General features: G+C 39.0%; 1 protein-coding gene and 1 non-coding gene across 2 annotated transcripts in view; both read left to right on the plus strand.

The window, feature by feature from the left end:
- The first annotated feature begins 1,830 nt into the window (after window positions 1-1,830).
- The window catches only part of intu (inturned planar cell polarity protein), a 33,487-nt gene continuing 19,425 nt past the window's right edge, over window positions 1,831-15,892 (plus strand). Inside the window, exons 1-4 of the mRNA XM_059355412.1 lie at window positions 1,831-2,037; window positions 4,559-5,148; window positions 8,930-9,015; window positions 13,229-13,432. Of these exons, the coding sequence (XP_059211395.1) occupies window positions 1,925-2,037; window positions 4,559-5,148; window positions 8,930-9,015; window positions 13,229-13,432 (993 nt within the window). The 5' untranslated portion in view covers window positions 1,831-1,924. The remainder of the gene's footprint in view (window positions 2,038-4,558; window positions 5,149-8,929; window positions 9,016-13,228; window positions 13,433-15,892) is intronic.
- On the plus strand, window positions 14,157-14,230 carry trnan-guu (transfer RNA asparagine (anticodon GUU)). The gene has a single exon. It is a non-coding gene; the product is annotated as a tRNA-Asn (tRNA).

Below are 15,892 nucleotides of genomic sequence, written 5' to 3' on the forward strand. Positions count from 1 at the left end.
TTCTTCTACTAAACTACTTTAAGAATAAACAGGAGTCTTATAACTTGAGTTTATCTTACGTAATAGCGATTAAGATGCTTGGACATTCTTTCCAGGATATTGTATTTAAAACCGATGGAAATGACATTGTTGCGGCAGCCTGGCATGAAAACAACCCGCAATATAAATCAAAGTTTATTGCTGTGTTTACTAAAGTAAATGACATGAGTGTTTCTGCTATAAATGCAAAAGCGTGATTTGTTGCTGGGATTATTGCCAAAAGGATACGCGTGGTGAAGTAACGTTATTTTCCCCAACCGTACTACGATTATAAAAAAAGAAAAAAGAAAAAAAAAATACAAGTGTGGGCTTGTCCGCTGAGGGGTTTGTTGGTAGCCCAAAGTAGGCGGGTTTTTACTCCACCTGCCAAGAAGACCGCTGGGACAAATTCCGCTCTGCTGGCCTGGAGAAACACTCAAGACTTAAAAAAAAAAAAAAAAAAGAGAGAAAAGAAAGAAGCAACAGTGGGTTTCTTCTCCGTTTGAATAGCTTGGTTGGTGTTGAAGCGTTCAGTGCTGCGTGTCAGTGATTGGCGTGAGAAGGTGGAGGAGTCGCTCTTCAGCCAGCATGGTGGCGCTGCTGCGGTCAGAGGCTTGATGCGGAGCAGAGCAAAGGGATTAATGCTGATCTTGTTGGTGGCTGAGGGAAAACTTTTTCTTTTTTGGGTCCTGCGTGGAGTCCTAAATTGCATCTTCTTAACCTGGAGAATTCAAGCAAACGGAGCGTTGTTTTGCCCGACGAAAACATGACACACAAATGATGTTTAACATTTCTATAGATGGAGGTTCATTATCTAAAAACTTGGAGGACTTTGACTCTATTCGCAGCGTTCTCCTATACAGGTCAGTAAAGTTAAAAAAAAAAAAAAAAAAAAAAGTTTTTTCTTTCTTTTACAAGTGCTGTATTTGGTCAGTTGCTGAATACCAAAGGGGATTTAACAACCTCGTGAAAGTCTACAGGGAGGTGGAGATTGTGGGGGCAACAAAATAAAAGCCCAAATTTGCATTTGATTTAAAATTCAGTAGACGCTGATAATTAATGGTCATTGCATCCTCAGTTGCACATTCTTCTGGGATCCTTTCATTGTTGTGGCAGTCAGAAGTCAACGTGGCTCCCACACATGTAACAATAATCTTATTTATTTATGTATTTTGTAGGATTTTTACAGCCTGATATTAATTATTAAATAATTCTTTATTGTCATACCAACAACACATGCATGCACCTGATGAGGCACGACATTAAGTACTGAGGCCCGGTCAAGCCAAACATACAAAATAAAAACACAACACAACACAACACAGTGAAATATGAAATCTAGTTTAAGAGAAGTGTGCGATATTTACAACTATCTGTATAAATATAGATATATAAATATAGTACACAGCAGTCAAAGCTAATCTAACCAATATTGCACCTGTCCATGAGGGGGCATGGTGTGTGATTATTGCACATGTACTTATACTAGTAAATGTTGTATATCAGCCCCAGTGTTTATTTCTAAAAGGTTAAATATGATCAGATGTTGTTGTAAATATAATATGAGCAGGTTTGTGGTGTTGTGTGTGTAGTTGCTGCATTATTGAACGGGATGAGACCACAGACTGCATATAAATAATGAGACTAGGTAAAGTGGCACACCGTCGCCAATGCCAGACAGCCAAAAAAAAAATGCTCAGAAAGCTTCTGCGTTGTCAATGGCAACTGCGCCGACCACCAATCATATTTGGCCGTTCACATCACGTGACAACACCAACCAGCACGTCGACGCTTCCAACATGGCGAGTGAACATCACCGTTTGTTTTACTAAAAAAAAAAAAAGTTCAGCTTTTAAAGACGCATTTCGCGGTTGCACGAGGGATAAAAACGGCTCGTTTGTAAAAGATGGCCCGCGAATGTACTGAAAAAAGTATTTCTCTCGGTCAAACGGAAGAAGAGGGTGCTGAGCATGACAGCGACTCCACATCATCGAGTTTCAGCGGCTCCGAATACTCTGAGTAAGAAGATCATTTGACTCTAAAACAAACAAGCCGTCTACACGTGTTGATGGCAATTTAAGACCCAGACACGCTGCTTGAAGCTGTACAAGATGGTTAAACATGCTAGTGCACAGAAAAGTTTTTAGAGGAGGAGGTGGTGTAATTCGACACTTAAACTGTCATTTCATGCTGTTTTTGCATAACGTCACCCTGTTAAAATAATCGCCTAACTCATTTTTTCAAGTTTTGCAGGAAACACAAAAAACAAAAAAGTGTAACATATGACATTTATTGATCATTTCACTCAAAAAGGACGTAACAAAGGATGGCTATTGGCGTAGTAATAACGCTGTGTGTAAATTATGTAACTTAAGAGAAATAAATGACGTAGGCAATTTTTTGAACATGCCTTTGTGACTTAAGCAAGATATGGTAACACTTTATTTTGAAGGTGTCTACATAAGAGTCACATAAGCCTGTCAGAAACATGACATGACAAGTATCATGAGCATAAATTTTACTTCAAAGTGTCATTAATGTTCATGACACATGTCATGTTTATGACACGCTCATGTCACTCTTATGTAGACACCTTCAAAATAAAGTGTTACCATATCTTGCTTAAGTCACATTTTATTTTGATTTAGGCATAACAAATCCGCTTAAGTCACACACTTGACATAGGCCATTATCTTAAAGGGGTAAAACACATGATCTGATCAACTGAGGATGTAGGTGATTTTACCATAGGTGGTCATTAGGAGATGATTTAGGCAAAAACAACAATTTTGACAAAAAAATGATTTAGGCGATTATGTTAACAGTGTGACAATAAGTAAAACGTAGGCTCAGGCTGTGGTAATTGGCTGCTTTAGATAGTTTATATACACATATAATCAAAAAATAATTGTTTGGTTAATACAAGTTCATGTAACTACATGTGCACACTCCTGGAAAGGTTACACAGCTCCTTCCCTCATTTACATAACATCATATATGTACATATCATCTCTACTGTTTATATTTTTATGTATTAAAAAAATATTTCTTGCATGTTGACCTTTTCTGTTCTGATTTTCTATCTATTAAGAGCTCGACAGATTTATTTGGTGATATTGGCCTATCAAAGGCCTATCAGTATCTGTGTATATGCTGTCTGATATTTGCCTTTAGGGGGAAAAAATAACACAATATATATTGTAGAAAACATTGCTTGGTGCATTTTAGAAATGGTTTTAGCTATTCATTTTAAATCTTTTTTTTTTTTTTCTTTTTTTTTTAAATAGTCACCAAATGACTGAAACTGAATAGAAGTTATCTTTATTTAGCTATTTATTTTATTCCTACTTATTCTTTATTTTCTCAGTTATTATTTATAGAATTGGCTGATAATGTAATTCATTGTTTGTATAATGTATAACAATGTTAAATATTATTTAATAAAGTTTTATGTTTGAGAAAGTAGCTCTCTGGGTTTAGAGTGTTAAAAAAGTCAGTGTTCAACCCACCTAAAAAAATATTCTTTACAAATAATAAAAAATTTTTTTACTATATCGGCCATCATATCTGTTATTATATGTGAACCCCCCCTCAAAAAAAAAAAATCAAATAAAAAAAAAAATCCCATATTGGTCAGCTTCTGATATTCAGGGTGCTGTTTTTGACTTGCAGTACTAGCCTTAATCTCTATTTATATTATCAGTTATAACTATTAGTAGTAGTACGTTTACTTGTATGTGAGAACCTACTTGGCAATAAAAGTGATTCTGACTCTAAATGTCAGGCAGTGGCCAGCTCTGCCAAGGAGGGAGTGTCTCCCCCAGCACACAGTTTCCATCTCTCTTCCCTCGTGCTTTTCATAGCCTTTTTCGGGAGTGTTTTCAATTTGGGAGGTAAACCTTCATTTCATAAGTAATTGTATGCTTCTTGCCATCCTCAGTAAATTTATGGATATCGCGTCAAAGCTGCCCACCACAGGTTCTTCAAAGCAGGTTTAAAATCAGAGAAACCAAGAGAAAAAATATCTCCCTTTTTACTCCCAGCCCTTTGGTCAAGCAAATGATTGTGCTTTTTAAATATAGTAGTATTTGATTTAGCTGTTCTGTTGTATTTTATTTTTTATTACAGTATAAACACAGGCAACAATTTTAAGTAAAATGTAAACAAAAACATTTATTTTGAGTCAGTATCAGGAAACAAATGCTTAAACAGCATGGATAATATTTTATTCCTCCCGCAACAGAAAAAATTAGTTATGGCATTTTTTTGTATATTTCACTCAAAAAGAAAAACTGAATTATTTTTGAACTTCAGAAATGTTAAAAATGCTTAGTTTTAGCTGTTGTTCTCATGTGTTCAGGTGTTTCCTGTATATATATATATATATATATATATATATATATATATAATTTATTTGAATATACTCCTTGAAAAAAATGGTGTTTTGGAGACACAATCATTCAAAACAAGACAAAACATACAATCAAAGATAATATCAGTGGTGTTCGTTGTTTGAATGGCTCTGTTTGTTTCCTCTCAGTGACTTGGAACCAGAATGGCTGGATCACATCCAGAAGAATGGCGAGCTCTTCTACCTGGAGCTGAGCGAGGGCGAGGAAGAGGCTGCATTGGCTCAAGCCACCGCCAATCAGGGCGGGGCCACTAATCATGTTCGCTTTAGTGAAAAGGAGGCCGAGATCTTCACGGAGCAAAACAAGAAGCACCGATGCGGCTCACAGACGAAAGGTGCGCCCACGCTTAAAAAGCTAGCCAGCATCCTGAGGAGAAAACAGCGGCCATCTCAGCACAGAGCAGGAGGAGGGAAGGACGGGAGTAAAGACGCCTCCACTCCAGCATCCATCCTGAAGAACCAGCCGGGTCAAAGCCAGGGCGTGAGGGTTCGGCAGTTGAAGGAAGTGTGCGTCTACCTCAACCCTAAACGTCTCGGAGGGTCATCAACGCCTCTCTCTGACGGTGGCGGGCTGCTGGAGGCGCTGCTGGGGGTTGTGCACCGCCCCACCTGGAGCAGAGGACAGGGAGACCCCGCAGCGGTCAGACAGAAAGAGAGACTGACTGTTCATGGATTAATACCAAACAGCCCCGCCATCAAATGTGGCCAAATCCTCATTGGTAAGACCAGAAATTCCAACAGTTTGCTGTTATTACCTATTATACAAAACAAATTTTTTCATGTCAGCATTCATATTTTCTGTACAGTTTGAAAGCGAAATGATAGATATCCTAAACTAACAATATATGGATATTCCTTATGGTACGTGTCCACAAGGGTGTTCTCAGGCACAAGGGGTTGCACCGCTTCCTAGCATTGGACGCTGGATGGGCGTGACAGTAGTCTGTAGGCCCGTTCATAGTGCGGTCCCGCAAAAGTCCCGATATATTGCCGGAAAATTTGTGCCCTCTTTTCACCATAGGGCGTTCATAGTTGTCCCGCGAAGGTGCGATATTCGTGCCCTTTCATAGTGCAGTCCGACATCGCGGAACGAGCTGCTAATAGGCTACACAGTTAGCTCTGTAGCAGTACAGTGTGTATGTGCTGCAGCAGCATGTGTTCAATTAGCAATCTCCGTTTGTTTACAACAAGCACCGGACACTGTGCACGGTTAGCGATGCCGGTTTGTTTACGATCAGCGGTGGACACCACCGGTACAGTTAGCATGCCGGTTTGTTTACGATCAGTGGTGGACACCACCTGTACAGTTAGCATGCCGGTTTGTTTACAATACGCGGAGGACGCTGAGCACAGTTAGCGACGGTGGCCGCAGTTGTTGTGCCGCTGAACATGATTCGATGACTGTCGGACCAAGTGGGAGGTATGTGTTAGACATCATGCGCGACGTCAAATATTCCGTCTGGCCGGGATGGCCCTTTCATAGTGGTCCTGCTTTCAACAGTCCCACCAATTTTCCGCATCTGTTACTTTTTCTGAAAGCGGAAATTGGTGGAATCATTTGATCCTGGCATCCCGCTTCTGTCGCTTTCATAATGCAGGCAAGACGTTACAGAGCCGTAAATGTCGTAGCAGGAAACGGCACTATGAAAGGGCATTGTGTCACAATAGATGACTGAATGATTCTCTAGTTAACTTAAACAGTAAATGAATACACAGTGGAACATTTTCTGGGCTTCATTTCAAGCATTGAAGGGATATTTATCAATTTCTCTTCCATGACTACTGACTGACTGCACCTGATTGGTTGGAAAAGTTTCACTAGTGGTCTTCCGGATGTCAAACCAGAGCAACACGGCGGCTCGTTTTTAGAACTCTCTATTAAATATCAATATTAGTTCAGTGAAATGTGTTTCTGAAAACTTTTGAGGCAAGAGATATGCAGCCATGTGGTTGCTGAATCTGTCTTAATTTTAGATAGACCAGGGTCAAATTTCCGGCTGTTTCTAGTGATGGTAAGTTGTGCTGGATGCTCCTGATTTGCATTTAGTTGCCTAGACCTCGACTTAATCAATTGAGGAGCAGAATGCTTTGCACGGCTGTTTACATAGACAGTTAATGGGGAGATTTATTCACTAAGGGATAGAAATAGAAAACCTTTATTGTTATTGTACAACAATGTACAGTGAACTTTGGAGCACTTCTCCTCATTTGGTACCTTTAAGACTCAACACCAGTGCAAAAAAATATATTTAAAGGCAGTAATATACTAAAAGCAATATAACTAACTAAAAACACATCATTTAAAAATGAAACATTCATTGAATAGCAGCAAAAGCGTGTTATCAGCCTTTTTCTGTTTATTCTAGCCTGCTAAAAAAGGTCTGGGGTTTGGCGATGACATGCACACACACCTCATTGGAGGAGGAAATAATCTGAGAAGTTTAAGAGGAACATTTTATTTGGATTAAACTAAAAAAGCCCTTTCTGTAACTGACCTTTTGTAGAAGGCAGTCTCTCCAGCCTCAAAGAGAACCAGTTGCCTTCAGGACAGGAAAAATGCAGCCATGCAGCACTTCTGATTTCAATAACAGTCATCTGTAGAGTCATGAACCAGCACTGACTCATTCATTTCCACACCACACAATGCACTGCCAAAGCATGGGCTACAATTATTACAAAACAGTCTTAGTCAGACAGAGATTTCTTGTGAAAAAGAGCCCAAAGCCAAAATAACGAGCATCATGTACAACACCCAATCAAGTCTGTGAGTGGTGGCCATGTAGCTAAAGTAGCTGGACGATGATTTGTAAAGGTAACTGGATAGGATTGTTGTTATTCTCCAGGAATATATTTCATGAACTAGCCGGCTGCATCATGTTGTCTAGATATAGCCAAGCTCTTTCAGTGTGTCCAACCATAGCAACAACTACAAACTGACACAAATCATTATCATAGTTTCAATTTTTAGCTCTGCGTTGTGAAGCCGCAAACCTCATGTTAAAAATGTCTGTAGGATGTTTAATGGCTACTTCTCATGGCCAACTCTTAGAACCAATTATACCCAGTTGTAGTGAAACTTTCAGCAGAGTTCTTTAGAGTGAATTAAACCCTAAATGCAGGTCTGGTGCTGCAGAAATCTGTTTGAAAGCCCGGCTTCTCTGAAGTGATTTGCTTCTATCAGGGCTAATGATCGGACAGCTTTTACTAGCAGACGGAGGAACGCCAGTCGTGCTTCACCACAAATGAATACCCACATGAGTTACTGTTTAGAGAAGCTTTTATGCAGCGCGGCTACATGCTTAAACAATTAGGGTGGTTAAATACCTGAAATAGCTCCGTTACTGAGCCTCCCTGCACACAAGCAGGTGAAGCTCTTTATTGGCCTTTTTACTGGGCCTGTACAGCCAAGTGCACAGGTCAGATTAATATGAGCAGTCAAAAATATTCCAAGTAGTACTCTTACTTACCATAAAAGCTGAGTTGATATGTAACCTTTTATTTCTCGCCTATTTGGCATACCCAAATGGAAAAGCTTAAAACAGAAGAACTGTGTGGCTGAAAGGCAGGTATGAGGCGTCATTTAAAAGATATATTCTTCTAGTTTTTACTTGTTTAGCATGTGGCTAAAACATAATTTAAACTACATCAATTCAAACATTTCTTTGTCATGTTTTTTTTGTAAGTTCATGACATGCTTTATGCCAGAACTGTGCAAATCACCACATAACTGTCAACCACACCTGTATAAAATTACAGACCACTCGCACTAACCTTACGGGAAACCTCTCCAAAACGAAAGTATGTATTTAAAAAACAACAACCCTGGTATGAGTAACTACATACAGTAGCAGCTCATCCTTTGTGGGCAGAGCTTAAAGCAGATCAATTATGGGTCTAAATTTTACATTAAATACTGCTTGATATTGGATAAGTCAGTATCAGCCAGATACGTTGTCTCTTTGAATAATACGCAGGCAAAGTTTGAGATGATTTATAATACTATATATGTGCAAGTAGTCACAAATGACAAGAAACATAAGCCCCTTTCACAGTGTGGTCCCTCAAATCCCGCTATATATTATATATCTATAAGTGAATTAATGTGTTTATTTCAATTATGGATCATTATAAATAAGCTGTTATAAAAGTAGCAAGTAGTCACACGGTGAGGAAAAATAAATCATGTATATAAATAAAACATATATATATATATGTATATATGTACAGTACTGTGCAAAAGTATCTTATCTTAAATCTTAGTTAATGCTGGTTTGAAGTCACAGCAAATATTGATTTAATTTTGTTAATTGATAAAAATAAACTACTAACCTTTCTATTTTTGAAAGCATTCTTATTTTACAGCAGATTTTCAACCTGCCTAAAACTTTTGTGCAGTACTGTGTATAGGTGTTTTTTTTAATTAGCATTACATATTTTACATTTTTATGTTTGGACAGCTGTGCTTCTGATAAATGTCCCTTTTCTTCGTGCTGTGTTCAGGTGATGTGCTTGTAGCGGTGGCCGATGTGGACGTGACCTCGGAAAACATCGAGAGAGTTCTGTCCTGCATCCCGGGACCAACACAGGTCAGTGTGTGTAAATCTGCCTAATAAAAGCTCAGGAACACTTTGCAATTTATTAATAGTCACCAATATTTATTAGGCCCCCCTTTAATTCGAGGCCAGACGTGAGAGTTTTGGTTTCTTTTGGTAAGGCAGCATTAATGTCTTAAAGATCCTGGCTTGTCTTGAACTGCAAACTTGGGCAGTAAATATAGACATTAAATGACTTTGAAATGCATGGGTTCCTCTGAGCTGCTAAAATGTGAGTAGAAAGCAGCAGTCAGCACCGTTTAACATCAGAAAACCCTCAATTACTGAGAAATGATCCTTTTGATCGGCAGCTTAAAAAACCCATCGTCTCAGCCCCAGTCGTGCGTTTTTTACCAAAAAGCAGACCATCAAAAAGGAGGAATTTGCAAATGACAGAGTGTACGGGTTGATGGCGAACACGGCGGATAGACGGGACTGTGGTGCGACTCTTTTTTCGGTGCCACAGGAAGCTGTTGTGGGATTGGAAGCGCAGCTGATTAGAAGATGTAGTCGGAAACTAAATTACATTGCAGGGAAAGAGCAGGGGAGATTTTTTGGAAAAACACAAGGTTCCCCGGGCACCACGATGACTCTCGAAAAACTTGAAATAGAGTTGTATTGCTGACAGAATGATTGTTTTGTGTGAGTGTGTGAGTGCTCGTGTGTGTTGGAGGATGGTTTTTCTGTTTGCCAGCCCTCCCAGTTGGACAAAGACAGTACTTATTATGTTTGGAGGAACAAATATTAGTATTAAAGTCAGTCCACCATGCCCTTAAAGCTGCACAAGCCTCAGTTACTCCTCCGTTGGTGTGTGTGTCCATCTATCCGCGAGTGCTAAATGACTGACATCAACAGACTGGAATTCCAGTGAGAGCACACTCTAGTCTAACCACATCCTTATTATTTATGATGAGAGAAAGTGCTGCAGTTAGCCCACTCGGCCTCGGCCACCTTACCCAGTGATTTCTCAAATTTAGGGTTTGCCTGTTTGAAAGTTTTCTACCGTTTGTCACATCTCAATTTCCCCTCAGCTCAATCTAATCGAAGCTATTCCTTTGTGAATCCTAAAGAACTGAGGATATCCCTTTCACGATTTATACCTTTCACTTCACAGACTGACTCAGTGAGCGAGTCACCAATTGAAAGGTATATCACATCTACTCCTCTCTTATTTAATAATACCCCTAAAATTGGCAAAAATGGGCCGTCAGCCCAGATGTAGGCGCCTGCTGGGGAGGCGGGTGGCCTGTGGTTACTGCTGACAGACCTTGGAGAGCTCTGGGAGTGATCGCTGGATTAGAAAAATACAGTTTCAACGTTTTTGACCAGGGAATATGATCTCTTTTTTTTCTTCAATATATTCGGTAGGCACCATATGATCCAGACTACCCACGATTTTGAAAAGTAATGACCGCAACACCTCATTTAGTTCTTGGAGCAGACTAAAAGGCTTTCTTTAGGTTAGCTGCAGACACAAACAATGACTGTGTTAGGAGCTGGACTTGCCTCAAGGTCTTCCATTCCCCAAACTATGTGTGTAAAACAATGTAAAGTGTTCAATAAATGGCATGTTTCACATTCTGTGTTACAGTCAAACACCAGTGTAGTTGGGGTGTGTCCAGTTAACATGTAGTGGATAAAACTTATAACTGGATCTGCAAGGTCCCCAGTGGTTTGAGGTCTCTGTGAGGAAAACTCCTCAGGCTTACTGTACTGTCTCTAAAGGATATTTGTCTCAGAAAGAAAAAGAAAGAAAACCAGCATCAAACCAAAAACCAATGATTATTATTGGTGCGTTTTTGCAGCCCAATGGATAAAAAAATGCACTTTTCAAGCCAATAAACAATGTTTTTCAATCACACATCATGTTCTACCGTTTGGCTCAGCTCAAAAGAAGTGTTTGGTCAGAATAGGCATATTTTTGTTTCTAAGCTTTTTTGTGTGTCCACCTCCTCCAGTATATATTTTTTTATTTTGTAAAAAAAAGTTTCACTTAATTTCTTTGATGGCTTAAATGTGCTGTATGCTCTTGTCGATTTTACATTTTTGACCATTTGTGAACTGCGTTAAACTTGTTCCATGCTTTATGGTTGTTGTATTTTGCTGTGTCATCACCATTCATATGTATACAACAATGTGTTCATGATTGATTGATTGATTGATTGATTGATTGATTGATTGATTGATTGATTGATTAAAGAGTATATAGTTCTTCATAGATAAAGCCTCTTAATTTTGCTCTGAAAGTCCAGAGAGGGACCAAGACCCACCCACCACAGCCTCATAAAAAACCTGTGGGAAAACACTGAAAGATCCACATTTAATACAGTTTCTACATGAATATTATAATTCAAATCAACCACTCCATTTGTATTAATTTAGTCACAGCAGGGTTGTAGAGTCAAAAGCAATCCATTGGAGGTGGAGAAAAAAATCGATACAGCATAGTATCGCGATATTTTGCGTGGCAATATTTTATCGATTCATGGCCGTAGTGGGCTCACTTTTGGAAATATACTGGAGAAACTAGTATCATATGAAACTAGATTATCATATAAGGAATCATCAGGATTGAAAATTGAGAGCCGTGAAGCTTAAAGTTTGAAAGTTTGATAAAATGCTGCAGCTGTTGTCGTGCATACATGTTTGATATCAGTTCAGTTTGACTGAATACTTTGTTGGTCAGTCTGTGGGTTTGACTCTCATTGAGGAGAAATAAAAAGGCTGAAGTCAGATGAACAGACTGAGAATTTTCTCTTATTTGACAAAATAATTCTCGACTGAATTTAATTTTGTGGACACAAAATGCAGTTAAACAGTTAAATCACAATATATTGTATCTCAATACTCACCTTATCGCAAAAATGCTTAAAATCACAATAATATCGTGAATCAAGTATCGCAATAAAATCATACTGTGGGGCCTCCTGGGATTCAAACCTCTACAATCCATGGTACATAATATTGGCTTATTTTTAGAATCGATATTGTGGGGGAAAAAGTTGTTTTGGTGCATACCTCATTTAACAAAAAAAAGAGGAGAAAACTTTGTTCTGCGTCACACCTGTCAGCCACCAAGAAAATATCAATACAACTGAATTTGACAAAGATTTTATCAGATTTGCTGAAGAGCACATGCAATTCTTGCTGCCCACTGATTCCACCCAGAGATTTTAAAAGCTCATTATTTAACCTTTAGGATCCAGCTGCTCTTTTACACATCTGGACTCTGGCTCTGATTTTCTTGAATTAAAATCAGCTCAGCTCTATAGACGGCCTCCCTTGTGCTGACAGGTTTCGGCCCCGAGTCAGCACAATGTGTGAACAGGTATGCCACCATGGCGTGTCTGCAGTGTACAATGTGAGTCTTTAAAGTGTGAGTGAACATTTAGTCTTAGAGAACTGGGTTTAAACAATATAATGCACAGATGTATTTTATGCATATGTAAGCAGAATACTAGTATATAATCACTGAATTCTGGTGTATTTATAATTTATACTATCTAAATTTAGGAGGAGTATATTTTTATCAGAAGCTGAGTGCAGATTGGCGTTCTGTACATCTTGACTGCATGTGTTTCCATGTGCGTGCTTGTTGTATTTGTTCTGTTTCCACTGTGACTTTCTATGAATGGCATTGTAAAATAGAGCACTGGGGTATGGAAAGTTAAAAAAAATAATAAAATGCATGAACAGAAGAAGATAGGCTTTCTGTTGTCTTGCCACTGTTTCCTCGTGTTGCAGAGGTCTGGTTTTCATTTTGTGAAACATTCAGAAACACACACACACACACACACCCACACACACACACACACACACACACACACACACACTGATGCCTGCTATTTGTTATGCTGTGGTTTGGTCTGGCTGTCAGTGTCACTTTCTCTCTGACAATCACCATCCCACTATTCACTTTTCAGCCTTTTCCTGTGTAATGATTGAAGTTTTTCTCCCCTTTTGGCAGAACGGCACATGTGCACACCTTTATTTTCCTACAACAGACACATGAGCACTGTTAAGATTTCTTGCCAAGTATAATCATGTGTAGCCAAAGTGGCTGATTTTTTAGAAATATATCAACTCTTGAGAGGCTGATGCAATGATATTCTAACAAAAAAAATAGTTTTAATTTTTGAGTTTTTCAAACCCACTGCTCCACGTTTTCCTGTCTCATTTCTCTTCTCTCCTCCTGCCGCCCCTCCAGGTGAGGCTGACGTTGGAGTCGGTGGCTCAGGTGGACGACAGCAGTGCACAGGCCCGTAAGGTGAAGGCTGCTCCGCCAGTCAGCCAGCTGGTGCGTCTGCTGTGGGGGGAGGACACGGTGGAACTTCAGATGTCCATAGGACACATCCCACACATTGTCCTGTACCTCTCGCTCAAACTGGACTCTGCATCACCGCAGGACGAGGTCAGTTTGAAAAAATGTATTATGGAACCTAATTCATGATGAATCATAATTAAGACCACAAGCCTTGATGAAAATAAAGACTTCAGAGTAAACTTACTTTTAAACCTCATCGTAACCAGTCTTTTAGTCCAGGAAGTCAAAGGTTTCATTGACCCTGCAAAGATCCTGCTCATTAGGTAGTTGATGTATCAAAAAGTGACATCTGGTCATAATTTTACACGCAGCTATGCAGCTATAACAATGGTGGCATTAAAAGTTATGGCTTTTTGTGGGACCCGATGTTTTTGTGCCTTACCACAACAATACAATATTGCTTTGCAACTATAAATTAGTGTTGGAAAAGAGATGTGCAGCAGAAGAGAGAGAGAGGACTTGAAAATGCCAAAATGCAGTCCAAGATCTCCTGTTTTGCTCTTTTATGGTTATCTTATTACCTTGGACTCAAAGCAAACATCTCTAAACAAAACATAGTGCTTTGTGTGGAAAAACTAAGTGCAAGGTTGTTAATTTTGTTAATGTAAACTGTTACAAAAATGTTGTAACTTATCAGCAAAGACATTTGATGCAGGAATGCAGCTTAATTAAAAAAGAAAAAGCAGACAACATTAACACTGTTGTTAGCACAAATGCAGTTTCCAAGCCTAATTCTCAAGATTAAATCATAAATACAACTGAGTAGGACCAGAGGCGTGTACCCACACTCTTCTTAGTGGCAGGCAGCGCAGTCTCTGTGGCGCAATCGGTTAGCGCGTTCGGCTGTTAACCGAAAGGTTGGTGGTTCGAGCCCACCCAGGGACGCAGACTTTTCTGTTAAAGGATTCAAGTAAACGTGCAAAAGAACAAGCTGTTGCCACGATCACAGATAAAGGACTGAGGAAGGAGAATTAATTTTAATATCCGATTTCAGTTTAGAGTTTGAAAAATAATTCAGCCTCTGCATTTCTGCTTAATGCTTCCACTTTCGAAATTAAAGATGTCCGCAAACTAGAGGATTATTTGACCAATTCGGTCTGATTACCCCCCTGCTGACTCATGTGTGTTCCAGGTCTGAGGGTTGTGTGTAGGGATGCTAACTCAAACACCTATAATGTTAACGATCAATTAATCGATTGTTTTTATACCGACCCCAATATGTATATATACAGTTGAAACCAGAAGTTTACATACACTATATAAAAAGACACATATTCTTTTTTTCTCACTGTCTGACATGAAATCACTTTTCCTGTTTTAGGTCCGTTAGGATTACCAAAATTATTTCTATTTGCTAAATTCCAGAATAATGAGAGAAGGATTTTTTTAGACAATTTTTTATTACTGTCTTCAAAGTCAGAAGTTTACATACACTAACATTATTATGCCTTGAAACAATTTGAGAAAGCCCAGATGATGCTGTCATGTCGCTTCTGATAGGTTCATTGACAACATTAGAGTTAATTCGAGACACACCTGTGGATGTATTTTAAGGCAAACCTGAAACACACTGCTTCTTTGTGTCAAGTCATGGGAAAGTCAAAAGAAATTTTCACTAAGTACTGATACGCAGTCAGAGATAAAATTAAAATTCCACGTGATCGACCAAATTCTTAACGACCATTAATCGATCATCAATTAATTATTCTAGAGATGTTCCGATACCATTTTTTCCCGCCCGATACCGATCCCGATACTTGGGAATCGGGCGATACAGAGTACCGATCCAATACCAGTATGTTATAAAAAATATATCGTACTACACCTTAATGACAGTGATAATGATTACCATTGTGGTAAGGCCTGGCTCAGGTTAAACCCTTTGTAAAACATGAATAAATACAGCAGATTCAAGCCATTTATATTTTTTTTTTTTTTTTTTAAGTATAATAAACAGTAGTACAACAGCAATCTGGGGGTCCGGGGGCATACTCCCCCAGAGAAATTTTTTGCCCTAAAAGCCTAAATTTGGTGCCTCTCACACATTCTAATGCCACTATTCCATCTTAATCATTGCATATTTAAGAGAATTATTGTAAAGCAGAATTAATGGATCTTCTATGTTTTATTTAAGGCATCTTATTTTGGACTCTGCTAACACATCCATGTGCTGTTATTTTAAAAGCTACATGTGTTTGCTTGTATTTTGAAGGAGGGTCTAACACGTTCTTATGGTAACGCCGTATGGTGTGTTTAATTTACACTCAAAGTCAGAAGTTGAAAGTCGGAACTTGGAGCTCGGAACAACGTCGAAAATTCTGACATTCATGCAGACCTTGAACGCACCATTAGCAGCCGGACTCTCTGTGCTCTACATAGAGCACATGTTCTTCTTCGCCGCTCTTTAAATAGAGCGGCGAAGAAGAACTGTGCCAGAGCTTAATGGAGCGAACCAGTAAATAGATTACTAATTTAATAAATTACGTGGTATCGGATTGTTGCTTGGACACCAGTACTCGCGGATACCGATGCCAGCATTTTCTTCAT

The sequence above is a fragment of the Centropristis striata genome, chromosome 17, assembly GCF_030273125.1.
Source record: "Centropristis striata isolate RG_2023a ecotype Rhode Island chromosome 17, C.striata_1.0, whole genome shotgun sequence".
Lineage (NCBI taxonomy): Eukaryota > Metazoa > Chordata > Actinopteri > Perciformes > Serranidae > Centropristis > Centropristis striata.